The sequence below is a fragment of the Chanodichthys erythropterus genome, chromosome 11, assembly GCF_024489055.1.
Source record: "Chanodichthys erythropterus isolate Z2021 chromosome 11, ASM2448905v1, whole genome shotgun sequence".
In the NCBI taxonomy this organism is placed as follows: Eukaryota; Metazoa; Chordata; class Actinopteri; order Cypriniformes; family Xenocyprididae; genus Chanodichthys; species Chanodichthys erythropterus.
The window spans coordinates 3,195,359-3,217,750 of record NC_090231.1 but is presented as its reverse complement, the minus strand read 5'-3'; the positions used below and the strand labels follow the sequence as shown (position 1 = coordinate 3,217,750).

At 39.8% G+C, this 22,392-nt stretch overlaps 1 protein-coding gene across 1 annotated transcript; it reads right to left on the bottom strand.

Annotated features, from left to right (window-relative positions):
• Positions 1-17,055: 17,055 nt before the first annotated feature.
• On the bottom strand, positions 17,056-21,797 carry LOC137030469 (macrophage mannose receptor 1-like). Its single transcript, XM_067400803.1, has 3 exons — positions 21,464-21,797; positions 18,147-18,491; positions 17,056-17,982 (listed from the first exon to the last, which is right to left on the bottom strand). Exons 1-3 carry the CDS (start codon positions 21,696-21,698, stop codon positions 17,621-17,623), a joined length of 942 nt encoding a protein of 313 aa, XP_067256904.1. The 5' UTR covers positions 21,699-21,797; the 3' UTR covers positions 17,056-17,620.
• Positions 21,798-22,392: the final 595 nt, after the last annotated feature.

Sequence of the window (22,392 nt, the reverse complement as noted above, 5' to 3'; positions counted from 1 at the left end):
TCTGTGCAGAAGGATGGCAAGATAAGAGTTAAAGCTTAAATTTCTTGGGTGGTACTTCACTCCACATAACAACAAGCATGCAGGTAATGTAAAAAAAAAATAATAATAATAGATAAATAAATAAATAAAAAACACCTTTTAAATTTGTCCAAATAAACAATATAATAGCATAAAAAAGATATATGTATAATAATTGTTCTCAAGTGCATACATATACACACACACACACACACACATATATATATATATATATATATATATATATATATATATATATACATATATACAAAAATAAATAAATAAAAAAAATTGCACAGCTTTGCTCTCTTCTACATACCTTGTTAGAAAAGTATCAAATATATCCAAAATAAAGTGACAGTTATATAAAAAGGCTGCTAATATTCATGGAAAATAAATAAATAAAATAAAGATAAAGCAACAGACTGTTTTATAGTAGCCTGTGTGTGCCTGCTGCGGATTGTTCATATATCCCACCGATGTAGAGCCCAACGTTACCTGGCTTAACTGTCCACCAACAGGCCCAATAGTGAGCCTGATTTCTGCACAGAAATGTGTGTACTCATCCCTCTTCGGGTATAGAAAATGATTCAGATCAAACCTGGTACATTTAGGCTATTTTACAGTAATTTTGCGGTGAAATTCCTCAGCCTCTTGTGGGGAGGAGAACATCTGGATCTTCCTGTTGTGTAGCATTCTCAGTTTACATGGTTGGAGGTGAAATCCTCGGAAGGTCCCCATGTCAACAAACAGCTTTTTAACAGTGTTGAACTCCCGTCTTCGTCAGATCGTCTCCGCGGAGAAATCCTGGACAAATGTGAGTTTGGATCCGTCGTGTGCAGTGTCCCGTTGTCTTGTGGAGCGTAAGACGAATTCTTTATCTTGATAGTTGAGAAAGTGAAGGAGGACGGCTCGATTCTGGTTGGGGATAGCTGAGGCCAGGGTACGGTGGGCTCTTTCTAATATGAATACTCTGTCGGATTCGATGCCCAGCCACTGGGGTAACATATCGGTTATAAAGTCCAAAAGAGGACGCTTACCCTCAGCTCCCTCTTTAAGACCAAACAGCCGAATATTTTTCCTCCTACCGCGGTTTTCTAGGTCTTCTGTATTTTCTTCCAGGTATGCGAGCCGCCTTGTTGCTTTAGCCAGATCCCTCTCACTCCTATCCAGCGCGTCCTCTGTAGCGGCTATGCGGGCTTCAGCTTCCTCGATTCGTTTTTCATTAGCTGTCACGTCTCGTTTAATTTCACCTAAATTATTCTCGATCACAGAGATAGAGTTCGTCAGCTCCCCCAGTTGGTTGTTTATTCCGTCCAGCTTCGAGCTGAACTCAGAGCGGAGTGATTTAAGCTCAGTTAGCACGTCGGTTACACTAGCCATGCTGTTCTCTTCGACACTCTCGACCGGAGAAGATATCTTCGCGCTTCGTGCGCTTGTTTTGCGAGCATTCGAGAAGATTTCACACTCCTTTGGTACAGGGGGTTTAGGCATTATTTGTATTATGAAGTTGACCAGGTTTGCAAAGGTCTGGAGCTGTTTAATGTGCGATGTTGTACGGAGCCGTCAAACTATGCTGCCATCTTGTTCAGGCTCTCTAGCGCCCCCATATCAGACATTTTTAATGGTTTCACAGATATCGCATTTCCAGCTCTTAGCCACACCATTGCGTTCAGGCTGGGCGCCTCAGTTTCGCTTCCCCTTTTTACAACTTTCGAATCATTCTGCAACTTTTTTGGTTTTATCACAGAAGGTGCAGATGGTTCAATACCCATACAATAGGGTGGGTTTTTTCTGCTACAAGTGCTTTTTTCTGGGCTACATAAGCAGCTATCTGTTTCTTTTCTGGCCCCTCATCCCAAATTTTCTTTATTTCTTTCCAGACATTAAAACTTTTTGTCATATAATCATAATCCCATTGCGGGTCCCCCCATCCCTGCTTCACTAAACGTTTAGCCAATTGCATATTTTCTTCTGTGCGAACCCTCTCGGGGGTATGATAATTCAATTTGTGGTTTCATTTGTTCTGACCACCCTGCCATATTACTGACATAGGGTTCAGTGTAAAATCCCTGATTGTTTCTAAACATGAATTCAACTGGCGTTTCATTAAGTAGTGGTATAGAGACCGAACCCCCCATCTTCCACTTCAGTATAAGTAATTAATTTCAGTGTTAGTAGCGTACGCAAATTTTTCTGTACTCAATTGCCCAACCTCAATTGCCGTACATGCATTGTATTGTGACGTGGGTGATGGTCCTATGTTAGGCTCACACAAGACTTTTCGTCCTGATTGCCTCTATGTCACCTTCTTTTTTTTGGGGTGTTTTCAGCTAATTTTGGGCTCTCGCCAAATTAGTCTGGCTCCCGCCAAACTGAATTCAGGTCACCCCTAGAACACTTTTTTTTTTATGTCACAATATATCAACATGCAATAACAATTGAAATCATTTTCATCAATATCAAATATTACAACTTTTTTCTTTTTTTTTTTTTTCCGCAAATTAGTATACGCTGCCGTGATCCGAAGTACAGTGTGATCAGTACTGCACTTCCAACCACCCCAGTTAATAGCTTAATCAAAGGTACTGTTGCCAGCCGTAGTGTCACAACAATGGAACTGATAGTCCACTAACAATTGGTGATTCAACCCAATCACTGTTATGATAATAGTTATTTAAAACTACTGTTGCCAGCCGTAGTGTAACAACAATGGATATATTCCACTAGCTACTAGTGATTACAAAAAAAAACTCTCGTATTTCCACGAGATGTTATAATAGGATCCTACAGGGGTAAGTGCATACTTTTGCATTTAAGAAATATCCAAAAACACTTACCCCCTTTTCCGTAGGTCCTCCGATCCCCGGCGCGCTTTTCTCTTTTCCCAGTTCACAGGGAGAATCCCCCCCATTTCGCGGACGAGCCCCCAAACTGTCAGATAAAATAATTTGGAGATAAGTATTTTGAGAAACAATAACAAATAATAATAACAAATAATAATAGGGTGCACAGGTTTCACGTTTACCCCCTTGAATTTATATAATTAGAGAGTTTTAGGGCACAAGGAAACACTACATGTGCATGTGCATGTATGTTAATGTAAACACAACATGGCTTACTCTGAGTCTACACTATTACCAGCTAAAATGTCAAGGTTCCTACACATGATAACACATGATGTACATAAATAATGCATGTCAAAATGAAAAACACAGATACTTACAAAACCAAAAGCAGGAAAGAATTTGCTTTAACATTTGCTGTTTCTTGCTCTCCAATAGCTGTAAAATGCAGGAAATGTTTATCGCGAGATCTGGCAACAGTGATCGAGAGCTAACGTTCAAGTCTCACGCTGCCAGTCGTTAATAATTGTAATCGTAAATTTGTATTTAACTTAAAATTAAAGACAGTCATATGTGTGGTGTGTGTGTGCGTGTGTGTGTGTGTATATATATATACATATATGTACATATATATATATATATATATATATATATATATATATATATATATACTGTAACGGGATAAATATCATAGTTCAAGGGTTCTTTAAGTAAATCCTGCTGAAATGTGTTCACGCTTCCTATTGGTTGCGCTGGTGGCGCTATAACCCACCGAGTTTGAACAATCTGCAGCAGAGCTAGAGAGAACTGCTGTGGGTGAGTCGTTTCTGCTGCAGCTCCGTATTAAAAGTTAAAAATATAAGTTTCATGTTGAATGTTAGACGATGTATGAAGGGGATTGCACACATTGAACACTAGTTGACTTATAGAGTGTGTTTTCTGTTCATATTTTTGTGTATTTGATAGTTTTATTTCCGTTTGTAATGAACCGAATCTTTCCATGTGCGTCATTCCATGTGCTCCCGAACTAGTGAAATGTCTCGTACAGATGGAGCTGAAGCAACTTTACTCACTTGTTTCTCTTTCTTCTACTGCTCTGTGCAGGTAATTGTTTTTGTATTTAAGAATTTACTATTTTGTAGAACATGTTGTTTTACGGAAAAAAAATGTTATTTCTAGACATTTTATTCTGTTTAATATAAAGTGGATGATTATTATATCTTATATTTAATATATTATAATATTTCTGTCTATGCATATTATTATCTGATATTGAAAACTACTATACGATCACAAAGCATTAAATCTAAGAAGTCAAATTGTTTATTGTTATATTGGTAGCAGCAGAGCTAGAGAGAACTGCTGTGGTGAAATGTCTCGTACAGATGGAGCTGAAGCAACTTTACTCACTTGTTTCTCTTTCTTCTACTGCTCTGTGCAGCTCTGCGCAGGACAAATAAATACTGTGATCATCCGTATTCTGAGTTGCGTGTTAATGAAGGGTGAGACAAGACGGGCCAGAGAAAAACCAAAGAGGGTCAAATATATATATAGCCCGCCCATAAGAAGGACGACATTTTAGTTCTTACAGCTCTGTCAACTGCTCACTATAAAGTTGCTTTCATTGTGTGTGCGTTCGAAAGAAGTAAGTGTGTTGTTTATATCTTATGCTTATATGATTTTAACATCTTGTTTCTTGTCTTTAGTGTGAGAATTCGAGTTTTAATCTGTTACCGGTCTATTTATCATAACTGCATCATCTCATAAGTGCGCGAGTCCGGAGCGTATCCAGCCATCTATAACGCGCACATTTAATACAGCGAGTGTGTGTATTGCATTATGATTATTAAGATATTAATATGTTAATCAGCATATAGGGTTTTTGCTTGTAAATAAACTTTCCAGGCAGTATTGTTTGGTTTTATTTAAACATTTACTGCTGCTGTTATTATGTATAGTGTATTATTTCAGTTGTGATTTATTATGTATATTTCTTTATTTTAGACACCACACACGTGCCATATGTATGTGAAAGCGTGCATAATAAACGGAACATCAGTTGAGCACCGACCTCTGGTTTTTGTGCGTTCTTACCGACGCCCCCTGGTGATCACAAATTAAAATAACAATGCCAGTACAGTCCTTTATATCTATTCAACATGGACCTTCGAGCCGGAGTCTGTGATTGCCATGGAATAAGATGTCCAGAGCCAGTGTAATGACAGAGTCTGATCCTGATGTCCACAGATGGGTGCCAAGGCCCCCACGTCACTTGGTGGATTACGAGGTAGAATAGAGAGGCTTCCAGCACACATACCCACCTGTTTCCAGACTGCAACTCGCGCACCACAGAGAATCAGAAACGCAAGGTGCACTTTATCAGTCAGAGGGAGCTGCCGAGATGACACCCCTCACCCGATGGCAGGAGTTGGAGCAGGAGGATGAAATCACTGGAGAACCATATGCAGACAAAGATGCTCAAGCAGTGATTCAGCAGCTCAGAGAAGAGAATCAGCAACTGCATCAAACCATTAGAGATATGAAACATAAAATAGAAATGGATGAAACAGCCTCATCACAGATTCCCCGTCCCTCTGCCCCGTACCAAATCACCACGTGAGGCCTCTGTAACCCCGACTAAACTTAGACCCATGCCCGCTCCACGATCCCACAAGTCCATTGCAGATTGCAGTAGACAGGCTGCTAAAGAGACAGGGGATTCAGAGCGTGCTTCTGTATTATCAAAGTCTGTGGATGATGAACAAGTTAGTGCCTCTGCCATTTCAGATGACCTGTGCAGAATGAGTCTCAAGTCACCAGGGCAAGCCTGTCACGTATCGCTCAAGTTCCCCTAGCCATCCTCACACTGCATGAAAAATGGGATTTTCGTCCCCGTAAACGGACGGAAATCTCCCTAATTTTCGACAATTAACGGCAATTTACAGCCTGTGAACATCGCGTTCATCTGTGCCACACGGGTGTGTCTCATACGTCCTGAAAAGTGAAGCCGTGGGCTCTCTGATCGCCCCCTGGTGGCTGGATGCAGTACAAGTCATAAACCCGCCCTCTCAATGCAAACGAATGGCACTTGTCAAAATAACAAAAAATTAATAACACATACAATAAAATTTTCCGAAAGATGGTTTTGGTCATTTAAGGTAGTTGTTATCATGCTGATATATATTCAATAGTTCATTTTTGTGATCAGTGTGATTTTTGCAAGCAATTTGGTGCTATAGAAACGGGGCGTGTCGTCACGATTTACAGTTGATTGACAGCTTCTCTGAGGACTGTCGGAGCTTTGAGGGGAGATTGAAGATGAATAAATACCTATTATTTTTCGATTTCTGTGTTATTTCTCACTGACAAAAGTTGTTGTTCAGCAGTAAACTGTCCTAACCGACCTACAGATCTGACGGATCACTGAGTTTTTTTCGGTCACGTTAAATGTGGGCTTTATAAGCTAAATGTTATGATGTTAGCCATGACGTAAAAAGCAGGTGATCATAATCTGGCAGTTACTAATTATCTTTATGGGTATAAAATAATAATTATCATGACAAAACTAATCCCTACTCTAGTTAATTAAAGAGCACTGTCTAACGTTACAGCAATCGATCTGCTGTAGAGTTAGTTCAACTTTACCGAGGATTCAAAAGCATTATTGCTCTAGAAACAGAATATTTTTTTACAAGTATAATTTTAATTTGTGTATAATTTATTTATTTAAAATACATCAATTACGATATGTTGTTTTGACCTAGTTATGAGTAAATTAGTTTAAAACTGAACAATGTGCATTAATAAACATTCAAATAAATGTTAAATAAATAAAATTCCTTATTGCCAGATGTAATTAGCATCGTTTAAGCCAAATGAAAAAGGGAGGAGGAAAAGAAAAATATAATAAACAATAGATAATAAAACAAATAGGTGATCTGATCTTGGTGACGCAGACGTCTGGGCGGATGTTTGATACCGCGACTCCGCCTCCGCCTCCTGGTTTCACTGACGAGTCTTTCTGCGCATGCCCAGTTTCCAACATGCCAGAGATGTGCCGTTTATTCAAAGAAAGAGCTTTATTAGCACAAACACAACCACACAACCATGTACAAAACGTAGGAGATCTGCCCACACAACAAATGGGAAGCTCACGAGAAGCCCAAAATCCTACAGCACCATGAAATGTCTGTTTTCCGCTTCGGAGCTGTAGGTAACTAGCGGCATTCTGTCTGAATTCAGTCCATTTTGCAGTGCGTTGTCCTGTACTTTGGAATCGCCTCAAATCTCGACTGCAGCGTGGCACAGAGCTCGGTGCAATCCATCCAGACACCCCGTCAACGATGCCGTCTTCCTCATCAGACATCAGGTCTACGGTAGCGCACTTCCAAAGGCCCACCACATCCTCAGCTAGCACACGGTCTTGCTTCTAGCAGCTGTAAAAACAACCAATAAAGAGAATCAGTATTGCGCAATGCACTGCGTATGGACTCAACACATCTATTAATGCACCTTAAAAAGTAGTCACACTGACCAAAAACTGATCTAATCTCATAAATCTTACCCTCTTTCTTCTCGCTCAACTCCGAGCTGAACGCTTCACAGCTTCCGCCTGCGATGCAAGATCTGGATGTTTGTACGTTACCTGAAGCTCCTGTGTACTGTCTATATATGTCTTACAGGTAGCTGGAAAACAATTAAATGAGAGTGATATGAATAAAAAACAACATGTAAAAGAACTTAAACAATAAAAACAATAAAGGAGAAAATAGTAAAAGTTACTTACACTTGTGCTACTTAAAAAAACTTATTTTTAGGCTACTTTTAGCTTAAATAGCAGTCTTACCGCAATCTTAGGATTGTTCACCCGTCTTCTCTTCTTAGAGTTAGTATTTTCCACACAGTATTTCGAATCCAAAGCAGCCAACCTATCTTCTATGGACAGCAACCTGGAGTTTACTAAAGTGAACTGCTCACATCGGCAGCCCACTGATAGCATTCAGCAGTTTCTTCTCACCGGTGTTACGGATCAACTGGGGATTATGTTAACTGGGGGCGCACGCGAGCACGCAGATAGTTTTACCTGGATTTCCAGCAGATGTTAGACGGCGACAGATTCGTCACATGCGATATTCCACAGATTATAGATTTAAAAACGTATGTTTCACCAGCTGTATAATGCGTAATAAATCGCCTCGATTATGCGGTGTTCGTTCCTGCGTTTTTGGAGCAGTTTTAAGGAAGTTTATCATGCTCTCACGTCACGCTCACAAACCACGCCCACGTTAACATGGGACACTAGTTTCAATGAATGTTAAACTTGTCAACGAAATTAAGTAAAGTATAAATATTCATTTTCAACAATAGTGTATCATATTGTGTCTGTAGTGTGCTGCCATGTTTTCTAAACACAAATTACAAGAGACAGATTAAGCTAAAATTAGCAGTAGGCTATCTAAAGCAAACATGAATTGCAAAGTCCTTAATGTTTTTATTAACAAGTCTTGTTAATTGTTGTTGCTATTGTTCATAATCAAATTATTTATTTTATGAGCGATTACATATATTAAGGGGAAAAAAACAGATACTTTGGCTTGTGTTTGTTCTATGTGATTTTACTGATTTTGTTGATTTTATTTTCTAAGATTTCTTGCTTAGGTTTCAAGTACACTCTGTATCCTAAAACAACCATGTTTCATTCTGGATTTATGACTGATTTGAACTCAACTTTGCTTTGGCTTAGGAATTATAAAAACTTGACTTTGTGCAGGCTTGTATCATACTCTGCTCCAGAGTCATATCCATCAATGGACTGGAAGTAGCATATGGATACCTGCAGACATTTCTCTCAAAATTAGTCAATTCTTAGAGAATTTGCATTTGTATAGCTCACAGCATTCTCATTTACATGTTAAAGCCTCCCCTGGAATTAGGGGAAGGGGGGTCACGGGGGGGACAACTGCCAAGCAAGGCCCACGTCAATTTCTGACAATTCACGGCAGTTTTCGGTGTTGCCTGCAAATTGCCGTGTGCAGTCGTAAAACTGAACTTCCACGACAATCTACAGTGCCGCTTACTGACGAAAATCCTACTTTTCATGCAGTGTCAATCAAAACGTTTGACCCAGTCTTATCCAGCACGCAGCCCAGAATGCTACACAAACTATGCCCCACATCAGCAATGGCTGCCTTATCGTGCCCCCTCACCTGTTCTTAGTTTTAGAGAACAGCCAGACTACAGCACAAGGCCTTATCATCCACCCAAAGACTTTATCCCTGATAGCCGCATACCTCCTACTAGAGAGAGCATCTATAGTGGTCCTACACCTTCCATTCCTGACTTTACAGCAGAGGACCCAAGGCAGTTTGTAAGGCTAAAGATATCGCTCGAGAATTTACTGCCGCATACTGCCACGGAACAGTTCAAATACCAGATTCTGTTAGAGCATCTGAAATTTTAGGAGGCCCTTCTAATCGCAGACTCCTATAGTAACTCCCGTTATCCCTATACATACACCATGCAATCACTGTCTGAGCACTATGGACAGCCCCACCAGCTGGCATTGGGGAGAATTGCGGAACTGATGGATGGCCCTAACGTTCGTAGCGGAGATACCCAGGCATTCAGGAGGTTTGCCCTCAGAGTCAGAGCATTGGTGGGGATGCTTGATCAGTTGGGTGACAAAGGAAGCATTGAGTTACAGTGTGGTTCACATGTAGCTAGACTCATGTCTAAACTGCCTCACGATCTTAGAGCCAATTTCAAAAGGTATGTTCACCCTCTCAGAAACCCCATACCAAACCTGCTTGATTTCTCACACTGGCTTGAGTTTGAACTGCAGGTTCAGCCCACAGATAGTAGAGTTTGTATAGGTAAGATGAAGGGATGTGGTGCTTTGCAGAAAGAGCAGACACCCTCTACAGGCAGCTGCCATTTTGCACAGAGGAGAGCAGTCCACAAGCATTACAGCTGCCATTAACTCAGAGACAGAAACGCCTGGCAGGTCTGTGTACTGTCACTACTGTGACAATAAACAACACTTCCTCAACCAGTGTAGTAATTTTGCACAGTTAACAAATGAGTTGAAAACTAACTGGATTAAGTTGAACAAGAGATGCTGGAGGTGTGGACGGAAACATCAGGCAGCCCAGTGCCGATTGAAAGTCACATGTAAGGTTTGCACAGGAAAGCACCTAACAGCCCTGCATGACATAAATAGCAGGTCCACAGTGACAAAGAACACTGAAGTTCAAAAAGAAAGTCAAACACTATATCTGGATCGTCCAGTAGGGGGTAGCCAAATTCTCCTGAAACTCAGTAAGGTGCTATTACATCATGGCAAACATAATTTGATGACTTATGCCAAATTGGGATGATGGTTCGGAGCGTACAATCTTACTTCATGATGCAGCACAACAACTCCAACTCAATGGCCAACCATAGAATCTTTCCTTGAGAACGGTCAGACACGACACTCAAGTCATTTCAGGCACCAAAGTGTCCTTCACACTTTCCCCTGCCTTTCAGCCCAATAAAAGATTCAAGATAAGGGATGCATTCACTGCAGAACATTTAGGTTTAGCCAAACATTCACATCCAATGCCAGATCTACAGGAGAAATTCAAGCATCTCAAAGGTCTGCCTCTTCAAGGCTTTTCTCAAGTGCAACCACTGTTACTCATAGGCTCTGATCACCACCATTTGATTGCCCCTATAGAGCCAGTGCGTTTCGGACCACCAGGTGGGCCAGCTGGTGTTAAAACTAGGTTAGGCTGGACACTGCAAGGGCCTGCAAATGTAGTTCAGCACCAGTTACCAGCACAGCAGTGTCTTTTCACATCCGTTGCCTCCCCAGCATCAGAGCTCCTGCAACATGTTGAAAGACTGTTAAGACAGTTAGACACTTTACCTTACCATAATGAGAAAGTGGTGACACGCTCAAGATGTGATCAAGAGGCCATAGATATGCTTGAGGCCAAGACGGTAAGGTATGCTACACCCCTCTTACACAAAAAAGAGATGCCCAAGCTGACAGCACCGAAGGAGGCAGTCCTCCCCCACCTCAGAGGTTTGGAAAAGCGTCTTAGTAAAGATCTAGAGTTGGCCAAAGCATACAACCAGGAAATTGAAAGGCTGTGCAGGTTATGCAGTTAAACTGGCTCCTGAGGCTGTAGACCAGACCCCTGAATCTTGGTACATACCTCACCATATGGTACACTATAATGGTAAAAACAGAGTAGTGTACAATTGCTCCTTCCAGTTTGAGGGCCATAATCTCAATGAGTATATCTTACCAGGGCCCACTCTCACTTCCACATTGCTAGGCGTACTACTCCGCTTCAGAGAGCATACGGTGGCTATCACAAGCGACATCAAAGGCATGTTTCATCAGATTCGTCTACTGCCAGAGGATAAGCCACTGCTCAGATTTCTGTGGAGAAACATGCAGTTTGAGAACCCTGTAAATGTGTATGAGTGGCAAGTGTTACCCTTTGGAACTACTTGCAGCCCATGCTGTGCAACCTTTGCTGTACTGAAGCATGTCCGTGACCACACCCAACCAGATGAAGATGTACGCTTGTCCGTAGAAAGACATTTCTATGTCGACAATTTTCTTCAAAGTGTACCTTCCACAGACAAAGCCACTGAACTGGTGAATAAACTACAAGCTCTTCTCTCTTCAGGTGGGTTTGAACTTAGACAGTGGGCTAGTAACATTCCTTCTGTTGTTGCCAACCTTCCAGTAGAAGCTAGATCGGAAAAGAATGAGCTGTGGCTCTCAGAAAAGCAGTGTAATGTCTCAGAATCCACCCTGGGTCTACGTTGGCTTTGCCAAACAGACACTCTTGGCTACAAAGCACGGCAGCTAGAACCACAAGTGCCCACAATGAGATATATCTATCACGTTCTAGCCAGTCAGTATGACCCTTTGGGTTACATGATCCCATACACAACAAGAGCCAAAGTCCTGGTACAACGATTGCGGGACAAAAAATGCGACTGGGACGACCCCAAGCTGCCAAGTGACCTTCATCAAGCCTGGTGCACGTGGGAGGAGGAGCTGCAGGACATTGAGAGAATTGCCATCCCACAATGTTATAGCAGCCCCCAACTGGATTCTGAGGCTTGCATAAGAGACATTCATATATTTTGTGATGCTTCGGATCATGCATATGGGTCAGTTGCATATCTCAGAACACAAAATGTGGAAGGCCATGTGGAGGTTGCATTCATTGCAGCAAGATCTAGAGTGGCACCTAAATGCCAGTTGTCTATACCGAGATTAGAACTATGTGCAGCACTCACAGGGGCCCAGTTGGCAAGGCTGCTAGAAAGAGAACTCACCCTGGCCATTCGGCAGCTGACCTTATGGAGTGACTTCAAAACAGTGCTGACATTGATTCAGTCAGAATCTTGCAGATATAAAGTGTTTGGGAGCATGAGAGTTGCCGAGATTCAGGAGCTGACTTCTCCTCAGACATGGCGGTACGTTAAATCTGAAGACAACCCTGCAGATGACATCACTCACGGTAAATCACTCTGGCAGCTCTCTCAGCCTTCTAGATGGAACCGAGGGCCAAACTTTCTCAGGCAGGACCCAAAATACTGGCCCAATGACCCAGTGGAGTCAGCCACAGACAGCACAGAAGAGAAAAAGGTGAGCTTCTGTGGTCTTACTACAATAGATCTTTCTAAGGCTATGCAAGACTTCTCTCAGTTTCACATTTTCATAGAACTGGTTGAGAAAAGAGCACTAGAACAGTATGGACAAACAAAACAATCAGAAGATTTATCTGCTTCAGACTATGCAACAGCTGAGATCTCTCTTCTAAAGGAAGCACAAGCGACATGCTTCCCTGCTGAAATTGCGGCATTAATGGCTGGCAAACCTTTGCCTTCTAACAGCCGGTTACTCACACTTGCCCCAGAGCTTGATAAGTCTACTGACCTCATAAGAGTAGGTGGCCGTCTACATCACAGTGATTTGCTTGACCAAGAGACTGCTCATCCCATAATCCTTGAACCCAAACACCCCCTTAGTCAACTTTTAATTCAGCATTTTGATGAAAAATTACATCACCCAGGTCCAGAAAGAGTATTTGCTGAGATACAACGCCGATACTGGATTCTGAGAGGCTGAGAGGCTGTACGTCGACATCAACAAAAGGGCAGTGAGTGCAGAAAATGGCGCGGGAAACCTGAAATCCCACACATGGCTGATTTGCCACCTGCCCAACTTCGCCTCTACCAACCTGCATTCTATTCAACTGGTGTTGACTGTTTCGGGCCTTTCACAATTAAAATAGGATGGCGCAATGAGAAACGATGGGGAATTATTTTTAAATGTATGACCACTAGAGCAGTATATATTGACGTGCTGACCAACATCAGCTCAGATTCATTCCTCATGGCGTTACGCCGATTCATTGCACGCAGAGGAAAACCCCATGAACTCTTTTCGGACCAGGGGACTAATTTCAGAGGAGGTGAACGAGAATTGTCAGAAGCATTCATAGCCCTGCAGCCCAACCTGCAGAGCCAACTTGCAAAGCAGCAAATCCAGTTTCACTTTAATCTCCCAGGAGCTCCCCACTTCGGTGGTATATGGGAAAGAGAAATCAGGTCCCTGAAAGCTGCACTCAACCAGACTCTTGGAGCACAACATGTGCCTGAGGAAGTGCTGACTACAGTCCTTGTAGAAATCGAAGGAATCCTGAACTCTAAACCCTTAGGGTATGTGTCTTCAGATGTGGCAGATGTTGATCCTATCACTCCAAACATCCTTCTAATGGGGCGGCCGGACTCCGACTTACCACAGGTTGTATACCCCAAGTCAGAACTACTGAGCAAAAAGCACTGGAGACACAGTCAGATCCTCGCTGATCATTTCTGGGCACACTTAATAAAGCGGTATCTACCTGAATTACAAACCCGTTCAAAGTGGATGACTGAAGGGGCCAAGAACCTGGAGACTGGAGCTGTGGTGATGATAGTTGACCAGCAACTTCCCAGGGCACTTTGGCCAGTGGGTAAGATCACAGACACATTACCAGGAACTGATGGTCAAATCCGAACTACTGAAGTGCAAGTGGGTGATCGTAAATATGTTAGACCCGTAAGTAAGCTAATCCGTTTGCCAGTATTACCAAATGATGACAAAGACTCTTAAGCCTTTTCTGTATTGAATTTACTACATAAATTGGGGCGGCTGTTGATAAGGCCCAGTATTTTCCATACTATTTACTGATTTGATGTTGATATGATTGACAGACTAGTTGGGCCCGCCCATAAGAAGGACGACATTTAAGTTCTTACAGCTCTCTCAACTGCTCGCTATAAAGTTGCTTTCATTGTGTGTGTGCGTTTGAAAGAAGTAAGTGTGTTGTTTGTATCTTGTGCTTATATGATTCTAACATCTTGTTTCTTGTCTTTAGTGTGAGAATTCGATTTATCATAACTGCGTCATCTCATAAGTGCGCGAGTCCGGAGCGTATCCAGCCATCTATAACGCGCACATTTAATACAGCGAGTGTGTGTATTGCATTATGATTATTAAGATATTAATATGTTAATCAGCATATAGGGTTTTTGCTTGTGAATAAACTTTCCAGGCAGTATTGTTTGGCATATTTATGGCTGTTATTTCTGCTAATGTACGGTAATGCACCACCAAATGGTGCTCTATCTGATTGTTTTATTTAAACATTTACTGCTGCTGTTATTATGTATAGTGTATTATTTCAGTTGTGATTTATTATGTATATTTCTTTATTTATTTTAGACACCACACACGTGCCATATGTATGTGAAAGCGTGCATAATAAACGGAGCATCAATTGAGCACCGACCTCTGGTTTTTGTGCGTTCTTACTGACGCCCCCTGGTGATCAAAAATTAAAATAACAACGCCAGTACAGTCCTTTATATCTATTCAACAATATATATATATATATATAACATTGCGAACATGATGGGATATCAACCATCTCATGAACTTCCTGTCCAAAAACTACAATAAATCAGGACTGACTATAGGTGGGCTACAAATAGCCGGTCTGACTACGAGCTAAATCATGTCTACGCACAGCCTACGCAATATAACATGTCAAAGATATGAAACCAAACACCTTGAAATCACTGTTGACTTCACTTACATGATGCAATATCATACATCTCGGAAGTTATTTTGGCAAAAACGACATGTAACCAAATTAAAGATTGTTTTGGCTAAAAGTGGGTTACACATAGCCGGACTATATGGGGTTTATAGTTAACCCCTGGTCTCACTTGCGCTCGTGAGCTATCAACACCTGGGTGATGACGGCGTAAATGACTGGACATTAGAGCATACGGCACTCGAAGTGAACAGTTTACAAAGAGTGACTGTTTTGACCACGCTTTTTGATTATCGTTGTTGTAACGTTTTGCGCATCCATCGACTGAAACATACATTATCTGAACTCTAGGGTGCGTTTACACAACGATTAAAACAGAGAAGTTTTTCCTTTGTGTTTTCCAAGTACAGACAAAACCACCGTTAAAATGATCCCCATTCATACAAATCCGTGAAAATGACTAATAACGTCTATTTTCCACATTGCTATTTTAAACAAACCATATTAACCAATAAATGTGTCGAGATGGACCGTGGTGTAGTGTAGCTGGTTCAAATATTACAATATACATAAAGATTAACATTAATGAACTTCATCAAAATGTGTTATTTTCTTATATTTTCATGTTTGTGTTCAGAGTTATAATGAGGAATAATGTACATCATTTTTCTTTCTCCATGCTGTATGGACCGCTGAAGGGAGAGACGTGTATCCCAAACAATTAATTGTGCTCTGTGTATTTCTGCAGGTATGTTCATTGTTTATTGTGTTATATGTTGAGAAATGTTTGAAATGTGTTTACTATCGAGTTTATATGACTTTGATAGATATAAAAAAGAGTGAGGTCTGTATCCTGATGTTATCAAATTGAATATATATATATATTGAATATATATATATATATATATATATATATATATATATATATATATATATATATATATATATATAAAGGAATTAAATGGGGAAAAATGTCAAAAGTTACAGATTTTGCACAATAATATATATATATATATGTAATCTTGAGAAGCACATTTGCTGTTGATGAGGTCGGTTGTGCTTTCTCTCGCTCTTCAAACGAGAGTGCTGCTTTCTTCCACTGAAGGGGAGAGAAGTGTATTTTTTTTAGTTGTGCTCTGTGTGTGCCGTACTGTCTTCACTGAGAACAACAAAACACAACCAGAGTAAAACTGCTACACTAGTGTGTGCCGAACCGTAAGTGGAGAACAGTATGGTTCGATACGGCTCGTTGAACCCTTAGTATATACGTGTATAAAGCTTGATGGCATTCCCAGTTCCTGAAGAATCCTCTTGAGATGAAAATCTTGAATCGCTGATTCACATGGAATCAGTGGTGAATCTTTCAAAAAGCCAAACGATTCCCTCTGACCTTCACTCTGACGTCCAAACGAGTCACCTCACTAGCTGCTCAAAAAAACTTTTTGTCAAAACATGTCGACATGTTCTTTTATACAGGATCCTGTAGATGAGGAGACCACATTAATTCATAGGGAGTTAAATTTACAGCAGGAGTGGATTTTTTCCCCCCTCATATCTACATTCATATTTATTTTTCAGAGATACCATTTTTAAATGGTAGTTTTCTGACATTAAGGGTCACATTAGTAAAGCTTCTTCCTATGTTGACGTTGATGAAGTCTTCTTTAGGGGGAACACTGATCACCATAATTAATTTAAATGAAACATTAAATGAAACATCAACATCTAAACCTCTGTTAATTCTCAATACGAACTTCTGTAGACGAATGAGAGAAATAAAGTCAAACTTCAATCACTTAAACATCTCATTAAATGCTGTTGCTTCAGTGTTTCTTTAACAGAAGATTGACTCATAAAGACACAGAGTTGTTCATTTAACACTCATGTTTTGCTGTGAATCACGTCAATGTAACGTTCTCCATTATTAATTATTTAATTTACTTTACTGCAAAGAATGTAGAGTGGTCCATAAAAATGAAGTTTAAAGAATTTTTTTTGTCATTCAAAAATTCTGTTATTAAAATTGTATGTATATTTGTGTTTTATAAACGTCACAACACAAGAATGATGTTTGTAAAGAAGTTTATTTGAGCTGGTGTTGAATTACAGGTTGCAAGAAACTTTTAGTTTTTCTTTAAGAATAAACCATATTTCATTTCACTAAGACATATAGATGCTCACAATCATTTTAAACAAGTAATTTGTAAAGATATGACTAGAAACAGGAGAAAAGAAAGTATCCACACCACCAGAATCCCAAGATCCCATGAAATCAACTGATGTGATTGTGCTTTACTTTGATTTTCTTTTAAATAGTCAATATGATTTATGCCAAATCCTTGAATCATGATCTTCTAATGTCTAGTTGACTGTAAGTGTGTTTGATTGAACAGTCTGTGTTAAAATATTGAGCCATTTTTCCAGAAGAGAATGACTGCAATTTCCAAATGTTTCTAAAAGCCACAGATGAAAACTCATTTAGATTTCATGGGGTCTTTAAAACATATATAGTGCACACTGGTATTTTATACTCTTAAATTCATTTCTTGACATTATCTGATGAAAGCAGAACTAAAAGTATTTGCCAATTTAAAAACATGTGCCAGTCGTGAAAGAACAGCACAAACGAATCCTTCACTCTTAATTTCTGCTGCAGATGAAGTTGAGTCTGTCAGTCTCAGGAAGGCTGATCCAGCGCTGATCTCCTCCAGACTGAACTGCTCCTTTTCTCTTCTCCAGGCGGCAGTCTTCCGGTTCTGCTCCGTTCCCTGGAGCCCAGTTCTGATAGCACACGATCTCTCCGCTCAACCAGAGCCACATGTTCATGCTGCAGTAGTTGTGTAAACCCAACCACACCGCCCCAGTAGACGCCCATTTAACCACATTCATCACGTCACGCTGAATCTCTTCTGAATGAACCGAGACCAGATCCACATGATTCTGTCTGCAGTATCTCAGAGCTTCAGACCACGTCATCTTCTGTTTGATCAGAATCAGTTTTTCTGGACACAAAACAAACCACAAGCAGAAACTAGAGAGAGACTGATCAAAAACAACATGCAGAACAAACACTGTGGAGGAATTTGTCATGTCAGACATGTAGTGTGAACTTTAAGATATCTGGAGGTGATGGATGGATTGTGTGTGTTTGTGAGGATCTGCTCACCTTCATGACACACAAAAGGATACGGGTTGTTGCAAGAGACGTCATTCCATTCTCTCAGAGCATCATTACTAGTGATCGCTACACAGATCTCAACTGCAGCCTCATAAGGTTCACCAGACCTCCAGTATCTGAATAAGGAGTCACTCTGATCTGACCACTGCCATGAGACTCTGAACAGACCGATCCAGACATCACCAGATATGAGATTATCATTGATGAACTTCTGAAGCTGTTGATTCTCATTCTGGTTCCTCACACTGACCAGATCAATGTGATTCTGTCTGCAGTAACTCTGAGCGTCTCTCCAATTCTTCGTCTGATTAACAAAGACGAGTTCTGTGTTCGCTTTAAGAAAAACATTAAAAAATTAAAATAAAAATAAAAAAGTTATTCATTATTCTCACACAGTTTTATGATTTGTTAGAACAGGAGCAGCAGTGGAAACATCAGAAACACGTTTCATTCAAAGATTGTTTCTACAGCTGATGATATATTGAATCTTCTCAATATCTTCAGGATTATTTTAAAGATTTAACATGAAGTAACATTTGTGAACATCATGATGATTTTAAAAAAGTAGAATAATAACTTTAGTAACAGCGACACCTACAGGTGAACAGAATGAGTGTTAGTTTAAACCTATCATCAGGTGGAAAGAGTACTGAAAAAATATAATCAAGTAAAATTAACATTATTTTCCATAAAATGTACTGTGAGTAGAGTAAAAATTACTTTAAGAGTAATTAGTAAGAGTAAAAAAGTAATTTAAGTGAGAACTAAGCTGTGGATTCGACCAGCTAATAATAAACACTGTTATTAAAAATGAAGAAAACAGTGTAAATACTGATGAAGATAAAAGAGTTCAGATTCATTTGCTGCATTTTTCAGATATCTGAATAGAGGAATATTGATAATGAGAGTAATAATACATCTCTGATCTGTTTTACTCGTGTGGAATACAGTGAGTCAATTAATTCATTTACTTTAATTATTATTATTGGAACAGATAAGGGGTTTGTGATAGTTTTGTAATCTGGCTTAAAATCTAATTGATCTAGACTACTTAAAGAGAATATCTGCAAACAGTTTATCAGTATACATACAGTTTGTGTATTGTTTTTTTTTTTACACTTTTTTCATTAAAATTATTTCACACATGGCCTACAAAATGAACACATTTAAAACATTTGTCTACAAAACTTCTGAACTTATATATTTTTCTCACTTAAGATGTGCAGAGCTCCTAATGGTCCATGGTGGTGGAAAAAAATTGGGATGGAAGGAAAAAATATATTTCAAATCTTTTGCGTTCTCTGACAAAACCTGGGCTGCGTTCAGCCCCAACAAAACGTTGCAAAACGTTTTTTAAACAGAAAAGGTGATGCGTTGAACACCCCGTTCTGATGACGCAAGAGTTACAACTATGGCAGCTGAGAAGGACATTTTTTGGTTATTTTTGAAGAATTTTCGGAGCCTGATGAAGCTGGTATTTATAGGTTTTTAATACTGCAACATACACTCGATGTTACAGTCACTGTCCTTGCCGTTCAGAATAAAAGAGAACATCCCAATCCAGTGAAAGGATTTGTGGAAACTTCTCATTATTGTGATACAACACTTGCCCTTGCATTTCAGCATGAAAGGTGAAGGATAATCCACTTCTTACCTTTAGGACTGTGCTATGATCTATATTATGTTTATTGTTTGTATTAATTAGGCTTATTATTGCTGATCACTGTTGTTGTGCTTTGATATTGTAATATTTACCATTATATAATCAGAGGAGTAGAGTATTACATTATATTACATAGTATTTTTATATTACATTAATACTCATTGTGCGAGCTGTCTCTTTAATACCGCGTGGTTTATATACATCTTGCCGCTGATTGGGCTGACATTTCTGACACGCCCACCAAACAAGAGAAAGCGCATCTCAAACCCGTTGCACACCATTTCCCAGGAAACATGTCGTTCAACCCGGAAAAAGTAGAAAAACGTTGCGCACCGGTTTGAGCTTGAACGTACCCCTGTTGTGAGTTCAGACAAACACTTCCTGTTTAATTTCCCTCAGGCAGTGGTTCAGACAGCTCTGTACGTTAACAATGGAGCAGTTAATAGAGTTTGATTCTGAACTGAGACTGAAATATAAAGAAATCTGTTCAGTGTTTAGTTCAAGACACGGTTTGACGTCAGTGAAAGACACCTGAACGGATAAGTTCGGTAAAGTTGGAAACATATTCACAGATTCAGATTTCCTGGATCAATAACTCATGAGCTAAACTTTATTAAAACACAATAACATCTCTTTACAATCGTAGACAACGAGCTAAAACCTAATTTTCCTAAAAAAGTCTTCCTCCACACTGTAAATACATTGATCTCTATGTGCAGGAGCTGAAGGGACCGTCTGCAAAGAGCAAAACCTGAAAGTGTTTCTACAAAAATGTTGTACAGCTGTTGAACACCAGGCATGTGCACACATAGACACAGAGCTGTCTGAACCACTGCCAGAGGGAAATTAAACAGGAAGTGTTTGTCTGAACTCACAACTGGTTTTGTCAGAGAATGCAAAAGATTTGAAAAATATGTTTTCTTCCCATCCCAAATTTTTTTCCACCACCATGTCCCTTTAGGGGCTCTGTACAAATTAAATAAATTATTTAAGCAACATAATTAGCCTACCTAAAATAAATAAATAAATAAAAAAAACTTTTAATTCTGATAAATGCATATGCACCTGCATCACTCGTCATCAGAGCGTTTCATAAGGTTATACAGAGTTAGACAGACTTCAGTCACCGAGAGCCAAAAACAAACAGCGGCGCCTTTAACAGTTCCTCCTGAACCAAAACAATGAGCTCCTGCTGCGTTCACTCCATGAGTAACTATAATTATGAGATGGAAACCCGTGAGGCTCTACCTGGAGCGTTTCTATTTCAACACAATCCACACCAGAATAAATCTGCAGCAGTCAGGTGGAACAAGTAAAGCTCTGTAAGTTGTTTGTGTTCATTATTATTGTAATGTTCTGTGCTTTGAGCAATAACATTTCTAGCTGGGGTGATCTCACATTGTGACCACAGTATGAGCACACAGTGAGAGCGCTGTGAGGTTACACTTTTACATCACTGAGAGACAAACTGTTGACTGGGTATGATGTTGGTGGTGCTGACCCTTTGTGATGAAGATATTAAACATTAAGGCGTCAGCTGAAGCGTGTTTTTCTAATCAGAAGTAAATGTTCTGGAGCCGTTATATTTGCTATATGGTGCATCTATAAATTAATGGTTGTAATTTTAAAAAGTTGAACTCACTGTTGTTGCAGATGAAAGTCTGGCTGTTGCTACATGACACATCACTCCATTGTCCATTCTTCATCACAGCACACTCCTCATCTCTGCCATCTGGTTGTCCAGTAGACCAGTTCAGATAGAGCGCAGGATCACCTGAAGACCACTGCCATTCATCAACACTCGTCTTCTTCAGCCCAATCCAGACATAGTTATTAGGATTAGCACTCACATTCTTCACCTCGTTCATGTCGTTCATGTTGTCAACGGTGGCCAGATCTGTGTATTTCTCTCTGCAGTATCTCTGAGCTTCAGTCCAGCTCTTCTGCACGTTTATAAAGTAATACTGACGCTGAACACATTCAGATACGGAGCAGAGAGCTGTGAAAGAGAGGGTTTGATTTAATGCTTTTCATAACAGAGTCAAACCTGATGAAACTATAAACCATCAATAAAACAACAAACACACTCACCAATGAGAAGAAGAATGAAATATAGAGTTTCCATTTCTGAGGAAGAAACACATTGAAAAACTCAGATAATCCCATATTCATCTTGGAGTAAAACATGATCATGTCATTTAAAAACAGTAAATTCACAATCATTCAGACAATATTAACATCTCAAAGTCTAGTTGTGTTTGAAGAATGAACATGTGAGTTGTTCTTACTTTAGAGGTCGTGTGTTTCTGTCCTGAGTCTGATGTTTCTGTCTGCAGCTTTAAACAGTGTGATCATTATATCTGCTCTCATCCCTCTTTCATCACCTCATTTCACATCATTTGTTTATTTCTCAAAAACCCCATATATATTCACTTCCTCTATATTTGTGTGTTTGTCCACCTCTGTCCCTTTATTTGCATGTTGACGTCTGTGTCAGTCAGTATTAGTCTATATTAATATGAACCTCCATCAGAAAATTATTGGAACCTTTTATATTTTAACATTCACAAA

Bases quoted from the DNA above. Each gene is read 5' to 3' on its own strand.
- LOC137030469 (XM_067400803.1), bottom strand. From the start codon at position 21,698: ATGAACGACATGAACGAGGTGAAGAATGTGAGTGCTAATCCTAATAAC. The intron at 18,492-21,463 runs GTGAGTTCAACT...TTTTTCTTAAAG, and splicing joins GACTTTCATCTGCAACAACA to CGAACACAGAACTCGTCTTT. The intron at 17,983-18,146 runs GTGAGCAGATCC...TTTTGTGTCCAG, and splicing joins TCCTTTTGTGTGTCATGAAG to AAAAACTGATTCTGATCAAA.